Source organism: Passer montanus, unplaced genomic scaffold (assembly GCF_014805655.1).
Source record: "Passer montanus isolate IOZ18808 unplaced genomic scaffold, ASM1480565v1 scaffold7, whole genome shotgun sequence".
Taxonomy (NCBI): Eukaryota; Metazoa; Chordata; class Aves; order Passeriformes; family Passeridae; genus Passer; species Passer montanus.
The window spans coordinates 7,420,612-7,437,038 of NW_024372147.1; the positions used below are offsets into that span (position 1 = coordinate 7,420,612).

Genomic DNA, 16,427 nt, shown 5'->3' on the forward strand with positions numbered 1-16,427 from the left:
CTGTTTCGTGCTTCATTTAAGTGAACTTAATCCAATCCTTATTCTGATTCCCCACCCAATATGGATAATTATATCTGTTGTAAAACAACGTGATATCCATAAATGAGACATATATAAGAGCTGAACATTATTAACACATGAACTCAGAAACTTGTGTCTTATTTTTTGCCAGGTAGATTTGTCCAGAGGAATTCAAAGTCTAAGATCAAAAGTGTGAAGAACCAGCAATTATTTGTTAGTAGAACCAGAGAAATCTTGGTGGAAATAACTGGCTAAAACTCTACACTACTTTCTCAAGGCATGTGAGAGCTTGCAGCTACCTGCAGCTACCAGCTTGCAGCTGAAAAACAACTGGATCTACTAGTGAAAAAACCATAATAGAAAAAACTTTATTTTATTGTATTTTTAAAAATACATTGCACATGTTATGCTCCAGTATGCTCAGAGAAAAGTACAGCTTTTATTGCATTACTCCACACAGGACATTTTATTGTGCAATCATTCATTTTTTCCAACATAAAAGCATATCATTTCATGTAGCATATATAATAAAGTTTGGCTTTACAAAGAAACGAAAATAAATTAGGTATTCAAAATCTCAGTGATATTCCCAGTTCCTTTATAAATCCTACTTCTAGTGTTCTGATTAGTACAATGAGGTGTACTTGGCTGCTTTTTTTTCTTTCAAAATTGTACAGATGTGTATTATTCATAACAAAGACATCCTTCCTCTACAAAGCCTGCACATGTGTTCACTGCCAATGCATTTAAAGGAAAATAATTTCGAGCTTTGCATTGATTTGCAGCAATTTTTCTCTTCAGGAATCAAATACGACACTGCTTTCTAATAGGAATTTAATTAATTCCTCTTGTTCAACAATTAATTAGTTCATGGTTTCTGTGTATGTATTGAACATGCATATTGACAGTTCTTTATGAGAAGAGGAAAGACATGAGGAAACTGCACACATTTCAGTCAGACTTTGCAAATACACATCTTAGCAATATCACACAGTGTGCTTCATGAGGGAACTGTACTCTTCTACCAATTTCTTCTTCTCATTTAATTTTTCCAGTACAGCATCCATTAAGTATGAGGCAAAAGGAAACTGAAAAGAAACAGAGTAAGAAAAATGATCATTAAACTTTATTTTTTTCTTCTGAAATACATTTATTAAATATCTTTAAACTATCCGATTTCACTTAGTTCTGACAACCACCACACACACATTTCTGATCTTTAAAGTTCATCTGCCTGGTGTAGTGTCTGAAAATTTGCTCTCTATCATAAAAATGATAAAAGAGCAGTGTAAAATGAAAAAAGATAAACTCCTTATTGAACAATTCATGCTTTACTGACCATGTTAATGATGTAAACTGCAGTACCAGCATCTCTGTCATTTATCTTCAATCAGCTGATCAATAAAAGGTTACAGTCACCTCTAGGGCATGCAGAAATGGTAGCGTATGAGTGTAAGTTCACTACTCTCAGGAGGATGAGACAGAACTACCAGTATAATTCTCAATGCTGTAGCAAATTGCCTTAGACTCACACACAGAACCTTGTAAATAATTAAACAACAACAACAAACAACAAAAAAATCCCAAAAAACAAATAAGAACAAAACCCCAAACTAGAACAAACAAAACCACAAAAAAAAACTTCTTAAAGCAAAGTAAGATACCAAACCTCCAACTGCATTAACTAGAATATGACACAAATGTCTGCTTCTCTAAAACATGATACCAAAAAATTGCAGTGACATACCTACAGAGAAAAATTAAAACCTCTTTTAACTTCTCTGATATAAAAGATGCATTTGCACAGCCAAGAACTTCAAAGAAGATTTGGTACATTTTTCAGTGTCATCGCTTTAATGCTTAAAGAGGTTTTCTTTCAAAATCTTGGTATATCAGTGCACTGTTTGCTGGGAAGTATTTTTAGAGGTGGTACAGAAGAGTGGTCATGGCAGCTCCATCCCAAGTGGAGATGTTCTCCATCCCAAGAAGGAGAACAGGACAGTTTTCCTTCACTGCTGAAAAGTCTCTGCCAGCTTCACAGAACTCTGTCAGCTTACTGAACACATGGTGAGACCAGTGGTGAGTCAGGGGTCAGTACTCCACCAAAAGTAACATCTCATTCAGAAAGAGAAATAACTTTACATTATAAAGCCACCACAAATAAACAAGGTAAAATATAGAAGCTGGTGGAACAAACTGCTGGCCAATCATAATTTTCTGCTTTTCACAACTTCAGTTCAAAACAACACTTTTCCATCTAGAACTCCTGTCTAGTTCCACACTTCAGTATTGCTGCTATAGTTTCATTTTTTCACTTCTCTGTATTCCAGATAGCGTAGTGCTTGTTTCCTAAATAGACATGAATCAAAAATGATAAAAGAAAGAAATAAAAACCCCAGACATGAAGTACATCAAATGTAAAATGTAGCATTTGAACTGATACACAGATACAAATCTATGTACTGATATTTATAATTGCTATAATAATTCAGAAAAAAAGATCTAAAAAAGAAAAGTCTTTTTAATAGAAGGCAGGTACTGTGAAGAGATAAAATGGCATCCTAAACGCTGCTCAACAATCACTTTGTAGTTATAGAAGAAGGACAACAATATGTATTATTTTCTTTTTCTACAGGAAAAGTGGTTTTCAAGGGCTGGCCAAACATGTCTCCATGGTGCTTGCTGGCCAAACATGTCTCCATTTGTCATAACTTACGTGTGTGGTAAGAAATTTCTAGAAGACATCTACGCCTGTGTGCTATTGTGATGATTTTTGGAGAATAGAGGGCTCAAATTCACTGAGCACAAATCTATTCAGTATAATCTAAGAAATAACCTTATCTGAAATTCTGTGACTTACTTGCTGCTATGCTTTAAAAACACTGACTCCAGCATCCTAATTTCATTCTAATTTCTTTCCCTTTTTTTTCTAGGTATGTTTATTACAAGAACACTGCAGCATTACCTGAAAGCCTCTAATTCTCCTTGCTTACCTACATCAATTTCTGATACATTTCACCTCCTTAATACCATGCCTGAGATGAATGGCTTTTTATTGATGTCTCTATCTTGTATCATTCTAACTACATTTTACTTGCTGCTCACTACTCTCCGTGGCTTCCATGTCATAGCAAAGTGATCTTTCAAGAACTCTTGCCATTGAAGTGATTCATTTAAATCAAGAGCATTTGAAAGTGGAACATTATGTCATTCTTTCAATATTTGTTGGTTTCAGAGAAAGTGCTGTATGTTTCTCTCTGGTCTTCTTTTCTTGCAGACCCCCAGAACTGGATGATCCGTACAGTCTTAACCTTTAATAGAAGCTTGTCAGACTTTAATGATGACTCTGTAACTATTCTGGGATACCTCCCTTTGCATTTCTCCACAGAACTTCACAGCCACTGAAGTCATCTCTACTGTAAAGCATTCATACCAGCTTCAAAACCTGCCATATGCTTGGGGAAGGCTTTGCAAGTTCAATGAGCACACTTAAGGAGTGAAAGCTTGTTTTTACCACTGATCATGAGACACTTTAATACAGAATGATACTTCTTTCAGATTTTTTACAATTATCTGGGCCACAATCCACTTAAAATTAATTGTGGTGATCCTAAATCAGTACATAATGGTAGGCTTTAACAGAAGTAGTATTTAATTGATTCATGTGATTTCACAACATCTGAATGTGCAAACTACATCTGGGATAAAATAACTTATTTATTTGACTTCCCAGATTGACAAATTTCTTCTTTGATAATAGGAACGTATATAACTGAAAACCATATTTCTTACACAACTTATCAGAAAGATAGCTTGGTGTATGGATAAATGGAAGGTGATCCTAAAGAGTCAGAAATAGTGACAGTCAATTCTCCTTCTCTCACCTATTTATTCTGACCCTAAATTTGCTTCTTTTGGAGATCCCTTCTGTAAAAAAACAAACTAGTAATATTTATTGACCTAAAACCACATGGCTGAGTCTCTGTCAGCACAGAGTGCATAAATACAAGTGCATAAATATACACCAATCTGCCAGTGGAAAGTATTATAATAAATGCAAGGCAACGTTTTTGTTCTAATGAGGCACAGTACCTCCATTTGCAGAGTGGAGCATTACTTAGGCTTCTGTCTCACAAACTCTAAAATATGTTAGCATAAATAGAAATGTATTTAGATTTTGGAATATACAAATTAGTGGTTACAACTATTTCACACCTTCCCATATGGATCATCAGTACAATACATTTTCCCAACAAAATATTATTCAAACACACTGCAGAGCTGCCTTAGGTTGAATTAAGTGAGCCACAAAAAAACAATATGAAATAAAACTAGGCACTAAGACCAACAACTAAAACATCCTAAAATCACTAAAAAAAATAAAAGTCAAAAACTAAAAAAAAGATAAATGCTTCACTTTATTGTTGTTGTCTTATTCTTTGCTCTTATTCTGCTTCATATGGTGGCTGCATATACATCATTATATAAATACATATGTGCCTTTTATCCTGAGTGACCAAGTCAATTTCTCCTTGTTTGCAGTTCAGGATGAGTGATATAATGTAGGTTTTTTTGTGTGCATGAGATAAAACATAGATTTATACTGTAAGGCATTGTCAGTGCACAGGATTAGGCTCTTGTTCTTATAATGAGAAGAAAATCATGACCTGGTATCAGTGCTAATGGTGCCCAGAATGTGGTGCAGACTGTGCTGGTGCTGCTTTTTCAGGTGCAGATACTTGAAACACCTGGTGATGGTGTCAGTGGTGATTGTACACATGTGTTTGTACATTGGTGAATAGACGTTTCTGGGTGTGAGCTGTTCAAAGACACACACAGACTGCAGAGAGAATAACAAAAGCAAAGCAGGCGAGTTGCAAGCCAAGAAATTTGGAAGGAAACAACTGTAGCCATTAGTGTCCATTCCCAGATGACAGCAACAGAAATATGCCTTTAGAAGCCTGTGCAAATCCTAAAAAGGGGTTGGGGAAAATCCTTACTGATGATTAGTGAATATAGTGTTCTAAACCCTATGCTAGAGATGTGTTACACAAAGAGTGCCTCCAGAGTAGAGGAAAGTGAGCCTTTCTGGAGGTTTTCACTATTGGAATATGATTTTTAGACCCATAATGAAGTCATGTGAGGAAAGATTTTATTAGGCAGATTTGTTAGTGTGAGATGTCATATCCCGAGGAGTGCATGAAAGGCAAGTGCTGCTGTAAAAACTTAGGCAGATGATTTGCATTTTATTTTTAAAAAATTCTTGGAGACTTCTTGGAGGCAGTAATCATGATTGGGTTACCATGCTGTACTCACACACAAAATCATTAACAGATTTTTCTGAGACAGTGTGCCTTACAATAAATCACAGAAAATGAAAGCCAAGGGTAGTATAAGAAATCATGTTCAAGTTACATGAGAAGAAGTCATCCTCTTGGCTTAGCCATAAGTTTCCTATGATGGGAAAAAGCTAGAAACGATTGCTTTTGTTTGAGTTTTAGGGGGAGTGTTTATGATTATAAGAGAGTGTTACTGTAAAGAGCCAGGCTCAATTAATAAGACATACACACTCAGATATGAGGGATAAAGTGGGCAACAGCCTCATAACTTGCCTTGCAGGATGTAAATACACATACATGTTGAAATGATCATTCTTATTCCCCCCTAAATAATATAAACCACTAAAAGCTTAAACATCTATAACACGAGAATTCTCACAAGCCCAAAGCTAATGTGTAATTAGTCTGATGCCTCTACACATGTGCAGGTAGCAAGTATTTTCGTGCAAACTCTCTGCAAACAGGTTCTTCACAGGCCAGAGAACCTTTTACTTTTATCCCAGTGTCAATTATTGAGACGATTTATTTTTATTCTTTCATTCTTTAGTGAGAACAATCTAGAGTGTTACTGTATAAATACAGAGATAGCAGGAAAAAAAAACCCACTTCTTGGCCATTAAAGACTTAGATTTAGACAACAAGTGATTTTTACCAGCTCTGCTGAGTTTATAACATGACTGTACTTCCCTATTATATGATTCTTGTTTACATAATAACATCACTATGCAGAGATGTCTCTTTCAAATCATAAGCCTTTTAGCAGTGGTCTAGTTTCTTGACATAGTAGTTGATAAAACAAGAACACAAATTCTGGCTGGTATTTGTGAGTTTCAGGAATGTAGGAGTATTTATCACTAAAATATTAATAATCTTGTAAAGCTGAAAGATATGAGACTTTTCCAAGTCATAAGAGTATGGAAAATAAAGGTACAGATGAAGTGAAAACAGAGTTGTGGTATCCTTTATCATTACACTTTAGGGGAATTTATAAAATGACAGTAAAAAGCAACTAGTGCTTCACTCAGTCCCCCCCAAAATTCTAGTGCAGCAGTAAAATGGCGTATGTCAGTAATAAAAATAAAATGTCTATGACATTTTAAATGTTATCGTACTGTCATAGTAGAATAAAATTAGCTTGAAGAATGATCTAAAGGGTTATGATGCAGTTCATTATGTATAACAGCAATAGCAGCAGTTTCCCAGTGTTCATAAAGGTTTCTCCATTAAATTTACCTCCAGTCAATAATTAGGAGTCCACAAATAAACCTAGGCAATTAAATCAATACTGCTGGGCAATTATGTTTCAAAGTCCTGGCTAAATGGCACAAAAAGACACTATATCAAACTGCAATATTAAATGATCTGATGCAATTTTCCACTGAACATTTACTCAGAAAAACAGAAAAGGGCAATCCCGCATCTCTGTTCAAGATGCAAATGGGCAGCACAGTTTGCCAACATGTAACACTTAGCAGGCAGTCTGTTATGAGCAAAACCCTGCAGAAAGCTTACATTTCACTGTGGGCTTTAGTTTACTGATCAGAAATATTACCAAAGCTTACTAAAAGAAACCACAACCAAACTCTGCAAGATATGAGTAAAGCATTTTAAAGGGCACAGAGCTGTTCCATGAGCTGCTCTCAAATACAGATGAAGAAATCTTAACTGTTTCCATCTATATGCCTTAGCATGGACAGAAATGAAAAGCAGAGCTGGCTGCTCCCCAAAACCACTATAATCCTCTTGCAATTCTAAAAATGGTTTGCTTGCCAAAAATTACTTTTACCCTCAGTGTTTCTTCTGAGGAACCCCACAAGATGGAGCAAAAATCACAGAAAATCACTATTAACTTGTACACAAACGTACATGGCTAAGAACAATGAGCTCTTCTATCCTTATAGAACATCTGCAATCTTAATGTACCTGGTTTCATTAAACAAATCCTTCACTCTCCATCCCTTGTTTTTTTCTGTCTGTCTATAGCAGATGAAGAAAAGTGATAAAATTCTGCTTAATAATTTTAGCGATTTACCAAATTACAATGAAAAAACAGAACAAGAAGTCTTCATTGTATTCCATGGATCTGATTCACATTTTGGAGCCTATAATATGAACAGAATCTTGAAATTTATATATATTTTTTTAAATTCTTAAAATTGAAGCAATTAAGTGAATGTAAAGAATTGTGCTTTTAATGCTGAATTTCAAGTAGCATTATGAGGTTTAATTAAAATGCCCTTTTTTTGGACAAAGCCAGTAAAAGCACACTGATATTTCTATTTCCTCTGCTGCAGCAATTAAGCAGTCTTCACAGGAGTAAATTTTGATAATGAAAGAGGGAAAACCTGTCATTTCTTAAAAATCTGGCCACAGGATACAATCTCAACACAAAAGTTATTGATGGTTAAATACATAAATCTGATGTGTGTTTTTCTTCAAGATGGCTTTCAAAATATTTTCAATCATTCACATTCTTAACTGATACTAACTACATCACTAATGGACCCATGCTAGTGAATATGCATTATGCACTGGATTTACAAATCAAGTTTTATTTCTTTCCAGACATCAGCTGCCCATCATTTAAATAAAAGAGAAAACTAAAAATGTAGTAGAAAAGTTTTAAGAGTCAGGGTATGTTGTCAGTGATGTCCAAACAAAAGCTGACTACGGGTAGAAAAGCTGGGCTCTCACCTGCCAATAAACTGCCCTTGATCACTTACAAGAGGGGAGCATCCCAGCAGACTCTGTGTGTATTAAAAAAAAAGACTTGAAAGAGAAGAAAAAGTATCACACAGGTCACAGCAGCAGTCTCAATGGACCCCTCAGGGATTTCTGCTAGTCTCAGACTTGTCATCCTCTATGCAGCTTTCCTCTCTGCCCAGAAAATGTCGATAGGAAAATGTTTGAGGGGCCTCTGGTGGAAATTTTTTCATTCTTTCTGCATTGACAGGATGCCAAATCAATATTTACTTCCCACTAACAAGCTGCTCGAGGTCTCAGTAGAAAATATTGTAGAGAATGCGAGAAGACACGATAATAAACAGCTGTCTGGCTATGAGGAAAACATGAATTGACTGGAAACAGGTCCACAGTAAAAGGTCACAGAAACCCATGAACTCCTCAGGTGTCCATAACAACTAGTAACTTTAAAGGCACATAAAAAAAAGTCTATTTTTCCTAAGAGTTATGAGAGAACAGATCATTTTCACTCTAGCAAGCATTATACAGTGTTTCAATAATTCAATTAACACATTTGCCAAGACCTGTGCTGGTTTTCTTCAGCATTGTTTTACTGGTTATGTTAGCTTAAGTTAGCTGGTAAATTAGCTATCACAACTCCTTGATTAACATCTCCAGTTTTACACAGTAACTCTGATTTTAACAGAAATACAAAGGAAATGCTACAAAACAAGGATTTCACATTGCTCATCACAGTATAGTTTGAGACCATCAATTACATAATTACATATTTACCATAACTGCAAATACAGTGTATTAATTACAACTTAAAAACACATAGCTAATCAGAACAGAAAGTTATAATTCATTGTGGGATTATATAAATTGAGCACCTGTCCTTCACTAAGTTTCTGTATATGCTGTAGCCATTCTTTATCTTTTTCAAATTCCATTTCTGTTTCGGCTGTTTCCTAAAAATATAAAAACATCACTAGCAATAAAGGAAATGTGTAACTAGGTATACATTAAATATAGAGCATGTGGAAGTCAGAATCACATTTGAAAAATTAGTTATCTGAAGAATACTCATCAAGTATCAGTGCTCTATTACATTTTTAAACCTACCCTTGTCTGTGCATGCTTCTAGAAATGTGCATAGCATGTTCTTTCCATATGAATATACTGGTGTATGTGTGATCTAATCTAAATTGCATGAGCTCAACATAAAGGTGCCTGAGCCTATGCACTGATAGATAGAATATGTAGTGTATGCGTAGTGTAAATTCATCTCCTGTCTAATAAATTTGGTTTATATTTATAGTTAAGTATGTCTATGTGTTTTATACATATATTCACAGTGACTCAAACAAAAAGATACAGGATGTAGAAATTACTCTGAGAATGAGATAAGCATGGAACAACTCTGTCAAAGTGAATCACTTTATAGGTTTGTATAAATGTGAGTAAACATGGCAGGGATCAGCCCATTTTATTTGTATTCATGAGTGTAATCCCTATCAGTGCATACATATACCATGCACTGTTGTCTCACCAAGAGGAAAAACTTCCTTTTTGTGGCCTCTTTAATATAAAGTTTCACCAAGGCTAAATCTAAGTCATCACCACACTACTGTTACAGGCAAATAATGGCCAGCTCCTAGACACTTGCTGTACAGGCTTTTTCATATATTATTTGATCAGGACTAAATAAATCTGGATAAGAAATCCCATCACTGCATCTATTTAATAGAGTGATTTGATGAAACACTATCAAATATTTCATAGTAAAATGTATGATAGAATCAACAAAAAAGGCTATGAATTCACCCAGAAACCATCTGCCTACCAGAAATACCTTTAATAGGTATCACAATTCAAAGAGGAAGTATCAACAAAATCAATCTGGCACGGCAAGACATATATTCTAATTTTGTTTCCTTTAATGCAGAAGTCTATTTAAAACATACAATCCTGTCAAATGGCCTCACAAAAAGGAAAATAGTGAAGAATATCTCTATATACACATGCTCAAAGCACTATGTGTATATTTATGCATACTGTAAGGCTTGCCACCTTACGAATCTCTAACTTTTTTCATGTAGATTAAATCCTTCTTGATTTCTGTGCTGTATCTTGCACAATGAAATTTCAGTATTTACTTGAAAATGCTTTTCTTCAAGGAGGGATATAGTCAGCATCTTCTCATCTATGCCTTTTTTACTGAAGTCCTTAAAATAACTTACCTCATCATCTCCTTCTTGTAGTATTTGATAAAGATCACTTGTTGAAACATTAAGGATAGACGCTGCTAACTGAAAACTCTCTTGGGAAAGACCCTTTTTGCATGCTTTCATTTCTTCCACTTTTTTTGCCAGTTTGATTTTTGTTCTCAGCTCTTGTACACTGTGATGTAATTCTCCGGTTAGAGACTAGAAGACACAAGCAAAAAATACTCTACTATCATTTTTTTAATAGTGAAAATAAGATCGAAAAAAGAGTATCATTTAGACTAAGCTCCTTTAGATGGGAATTATCTTCATTCTGTGTTATTGGTGCAACAGGATATGTGCTGTAATATTAAATAACATGCTACTTAGAACACAAAACATGGATTAATACAGTGAACCAAAAAATGTTCTTAAATGTACATACTGTCTTGGTATGTCTTTAGCAAAGTAACTAGTCTTATAATGCCATTATTAATAAAACAAAGAAGCTTCCACAGAATCAAAATCCTTTCCTGACACAGTCTAACAGAAATGTTCTTGAAATAAGAATGTGTCAGGCTTCACTGTGGTCAAATAGAGATATATTTTTTTAAAAAAAGCTTATTGACATTCTCTGCATGCAGAAACACCAGTATACCACTTTATTCAAAACCTGAAATTTTGTTTCCCACCTGGAGAGGGTTATTCAAAACTGTCCTGGCTACCAAGCTCCTACCTTACCTATTTCTTAGGTTCTTTGGTTCAATGAAATAACATTAAACATCAGCGTAATTAATCAGTTTTATAACTGAAGTAATTTTGGTTTAATATTTATGCAACTATAGCAAAAAAGATTTCATCAAAAGCTGAGTAAGACAATTTTATTTAAAAATTGTCGACTAGCAAACAAGAGTACTAATCAATTTTCAGAAGATCTTCCTAGAATATTCAATTTCCGTGACTCAAGTAGAACTGTGATTGTCAACACAGACACCTTGGCTGTGTTGAAAATGAGCAAAGGTTTTCTTTTGATCATCCTAGTGAAGCTCATCTTATTAAGATACATCTCAACCGCAGACAATCACCTCCTCAAAATTATTTTTCTACAGAATACCTTCATCTCTTAGAAACTGACTACAGGATTATGAAACCTTTTTTTTGGCATTTTGGGTAAAGTATTCTATAGCTTCTAGTGTATCTGAAACAGTCATCAGGGAGCATTTGCTAATACATTTCAACAAAGGCACAGCAGACTCATCCAATTCCAAGATATTATTTCCTACCATTTCCCAACTTAACATTTTTCTGTATTTAATCAAATTTAATCATTACAAATAAAAATACACTGCCACAAATCTGGAGAGAGCAGGTACAGTGAAATTTGTCCCATTTCCTGATTCAAGTGTGGGTCCCTTCAACCACAGAGTTTCCAACAAACTATTTCGAACATAAACCTATCTGCAGGTGCAGAGCTGAGAGGAATGAGCAAACTTGACACATAATGAGCAGGGATCTAGGGCAACTTGAACTAAGCTCATTCAAGGAAAAAGACTAAGAGAAGAGGGAGCCCCAAAAAGAAAAGCACACACTATGAAAAGAAAAATACAGTTAAATCACATGGTTTTGTAGCCTTTGAAATGGTCTAAGAGTAGATCGGCTCTTGCAACATATAGGAGATATATTTGACAATAGAAAAATAAGTTCAACCCTACTTTTTTGATCAAATTGAATCAGCTTTCCATGTTTTAAAAAGAGATCTCTCTCAGACATTAGTAAGTACCCTAGAAAATGCACATGTGTAACCTGATGCAAAGAGGAAATGTAAATTAAAGGAGCAAAATAGCAAGAAAATTACCTGCGAAGCCACTTGGAAAGGCTACAAAAAAACTACAAAAAACCAAAAACAAACAAAAAAAAGCATGATCATAAACAATGTTAAAAATTCACTTGAATGCCTTAGAAGACACAGAAACACTGCCAGGCAATAGTCATTTGACATTATTACATAAATGTTATTGGTGTATCCAAATTCCAAAAGAATTTCATGAGGAATGAGCAAGCTGATAGCAACAGTGGAACTCAGAAACTGCAACTCCAGTGTGATTGGCTTTTAGTCTACAATTCCAGAAATGAAGGTGCCAGAAAAAAAGGTATCAGAAAGACACGGAAGAATCTATAGCATCTATTTTTTAAAAAGGAATAAAAAAATGGAAAAAAAATTTAAAAAAAAAGAATAAAGAAAAAGCAAGTTTAAACATAAATCACAGAAAGAGAAAATTATAATGAATAGATTTTAATATGCAAGCATACACTTTATATAATCACAGCAGATCATTCACATGGAGGACTTGCACTTCAATTCCTCTGTCCCTTGAGCAGTTCAAATACACTAAAGCATATGCAGAGCACAAAGAATATGTGAGAAATAAGGCTACTTTACGGACTTTAAAACTGAACTTTGAGAGGCTAGCTATTTTTGAACCTCCTTCCTTCATGTTATTGATATAATGTTTTGATATAAATTTTATCACTAAATAAGGGCCTTGAAATTATAGTCTCCCTATGATTTTAAGTTGCTTTTTCTTCTGTTATTTTCTCATCCATCATATGCTAATGTATTCATGTGCTAAATTGTTTACTTATTAGTGCTTTAATTTATATGTTAGTTCATGCTCCAATACAGAAATGTTCAGTCTCAAGCCACACAGCTTTTATAAACTGAAAGACCCATTTCCAAACTCAAAAGTACAGACTCAAGAGTTAAGCAAACAGGTTTTGCTGATGAGTGTACTGAAGGCAGTATAACATTGTTCTGTGATTAAGAATTTAATCCAATGCATTCTGGAGCCAGGTGTAGGACTTTGAATGAAAACATTCCCCTCTGTGTATTTCAAAATTGTTTATTTTTAAACTAATAGGTATACATAGGTGATGCAAGCTACCTAAATGAAATCAGTGCAGTACACGACTTCTGTATTATACTGATTTATAACAATGCCTTTATTAGTACCAGTAACACTAGGATTTGAGATTTTATCTTTGTTTTTTACTTTTGCTGTCAAATGTATAGGATATTTTGTTAGCAAAGCCATTTTCCTAGCTTAGATGTTACTATCAGAGTTATTCCTGTGGGACACACTTTGCTGCTAACAGGCAACTAGAATAGGAATTCTTGATTAATTCCTGAAATGAATCTATACCGCTTCTTGTCAAACCAGTGCAACTACCACTGATCTGACAAGGAAAAAAAGAAGCTTAAAATTCTAACATAATTTCCTTAAAGTTCCTAGTCCTTTTTAATCATTAGCAACTGTTGAATTACCAACCAACTCCATACGATTTCTATAATATACATTACAGATGTTGGGTTACAAGTAATTCTGAGATATCTCCATTACAAGCCTTTTTACTTTGTTTTCACTACCTCAAATATTCATTCTTAAGAATATATTGTTTTCAAATTTGGCCTCAGCATGTAATCACTTCTTAGCACTGCATCTTTTGCCAGTTTTGAGATGCATAAAGACAAAGGTCTTCTTTCAATTAGAAGGTCATATTTAATTAAACACTCAAAGAAGTCTTGGTGGCACAAAGACCCTGACAGCACACTATTAATAAGGCCTTCACATCCCAAAACACTGACAATCGTTGATCCTGGAATTAACACAATTTGATCAATGGCCCTAAGTAATGTTTTATGACCAAGGCAATGCCAAAAAATTTTCCTGTAATTACCATGTTAATTTACATACTATTATTGTTTGTAGAATAATAAAACTTAATGGTCTCAAGACAAATTCTGACACTGTACCTACGTATAGCCAGCTTTCAGTCTTGCACTGGTGCAGATCTCATGTTAGAAGCCATGGCTCACGAGTCATGGATAAAGTTTTACTGTGTTTTGTACTATAGTAATAACAGTGTGTTGCATCTGTGATGATGTTGCAGTGTGATGATCACAGAATCATCAAAGTTGGAAGAGACCTTCAGGATCACCTAGTCTTTAACCACAGTGGCCAAATTAAGGTTCAGTTTAGTTTTGACCCTTCTAATTTTCCCTCCATATACTTGACAACATCTTTGTAGTTCCCTCAAATTATCTATACATCCTGCCAGACAAGCTACACTCTTTTTTGTCACAAGTTTGAGCCTAAGGTCTCTGTTAAACCAGACCAGTATTTTTCCTGCTGGCTTATCTTACAGCACAAATGGAGATGTAGTTAATTGTCTTCCAACAGCTTCTAAGGTGCAGTGCTTGTAAGGGATTTGTAACTAAACCAGTGCTGATAACATACCAGACATAGGTAAGCAGCACTGGCACAGCACTGTTTCTCATGCTGCCACCTCAGCAAGTTGGCTTAGGATGCACAAAAAGTAGAGAGGGAACACAGCTGGGATGGACAACTGGCTCCAAGTGACCAAAGCGACATTTCCCACATACACCACTTAACAATAAAATCTAAGGGAGATGACGATTTGTCTGCTCAGAGACTGGCTAGGCATTGATCTGTGTTCCTTGGGGGATTTGTTGTCCTTTATTTCCCTCATTAAACTGTCCTTACCAACACACAAGTACACAAGTTTTCTCACTTTCGCTTGTCTCCAGTCCTACTGGGGCAAGCGAGCAAGACCCTGTCAACAAAGAACAATGTGATGTTTAGCTGCTGGCAACCACCACGGCTGTTGGTCAACCAGCCACAAATACACAGAAGAATATAATATACAAAACAACTTTATATGTAGTATTCTGTGTGTAATTCAATATGGAGATGTCCTTAGATACAAGTAATATGTTCTTAGAAACTCACTTGTTTTGTAGATTAGAAGAGTATATGGATGTGGTTCAAAGCATTAAACCAAAAATGAAATGGAAAATATTTTCTGAAAAAAGGTTTGTTTCCTAAAGAGTCAAAAGCATTATGAAGATGTCAGTGAATAACAAGAGAAATTTCAGAGAACTGAACACTGAACACTGAGCTTAGAGAACTCTACTTCTGTGGTGGAATATTTATTGCTGCCCTAAAGTTAGGCCAGATCCTAATGCTGCAAAAAGGCATTCAGAAAGAAATACTATGACCCCAAATAAACAAAATACTATGACCCCAAAACAACAAAACAAAACAGAATGAATAGACACAATTACACAAAGAGATGATGTCATACACCATTTCAGCTGCTGAAATAAGCATTCAATGAAAGTAGTTATTTGTTCCTTATTCCTTCTCTAAAAATGACTTTTGAAATACTTTCAGTAATAATGTTTGAACTGATATCACAGCATGACTGAAACCTCTTCTATAGTAATTTAGTTTTTAAAATATATTATTTAATATATATAACATAAATATATATATGTTATTTAAATTACCTCAGTTCCTTCACTTGAAAAAAACACACCTTCTAGGCATAACCTTTTTTTATCAGAAAAGAGACAAGACACAAAACCAGACACTACAATGGACTTGTTTTGCTTAGGGCTATAACATGTAGCATTCTGACACAAGGGAAGGAGAAAGCCTCGGGAGGTTGATTTAATTCTTATGATTCTCACAGATCACATGTCATTTTTAGAGACTCAGCAGATGCCCTGTAAGTAAAGATGTAGAGGACATACAGACCAATCTTCACCAAGTTCAGTATTCAAACTTCTGTGGCAAAATATTAAAGTGGGAATAACAATATTTTACCAATGTCACACAGGTCACATTTATGAGGTGATGAGTTGGTTTTATGTACTGTCTACAGTCACAGTTTCTGCTGTGGTTTCAGAATTTACTAATACACATGTTCAAACATGATGTCTCATAGTTTTGTGTATTTGGAGGAATTAAGATATTTTATTATCTTTTCCATTAAGAACAAAGTAAACAAACTTCAATTCAACAGTCACTGAATTTGTTAAACTCCCCCAAAATAAAAAAGATACATTTAAGAGAATATTAGTGTGATACCTAAAAGCTAGCAGAGATGCCAAGTTTCAAAGGCTAATTCAATAAATATCTGAAAGGAAGAAATACATCCTCTAAAACTAGATATCGGACCAATATATGTGATTTAAATTAACCAGTCTTATGTTGATCAGCACTGAGAATAGTGCTCACAGCTTCACAGAGATAAGTGGAAGATGAAGCACACATGGCCTGGAAAAACTACCTCACCTCATGACCTGAAAGAATTC

The 16,427-nt window shown here is 34.8% G+C and overlaps 1 protein-coding gene across 1 annotated transcript in view; it reads right to left on the minus strand.

The window, feature by feature from the left end:
* Window positions 1-899: 899 nt before the first annotated feature.
* Window positions 900-16,427, minus strand: part of CNTLN (centlein) — a 177,768-nt gene continuing 162,240 nt past the window's right edge. Inside the window, exons 25-27 of the mRNA XM_039730006.1 lie at window positions 10,286-10,471; window positions 8,936-9,013; window positions 900-1,109 (exon numbers count right to left, since the gene is read on the minus strand). Of these exons, the coding sequence (XP_039585940.1) occupies window positions 1,008-1,109; window positions 8,936-9,013; window positions 10,286-10,471 (366 nt within the window). The 3' untranslated portion in view covers window positions 900-1,007. The remainder of the gene's footprint in view (window positions 1,110-8,935; window positions 9,014-10,285; window positions 10,472-16,427) is intronic.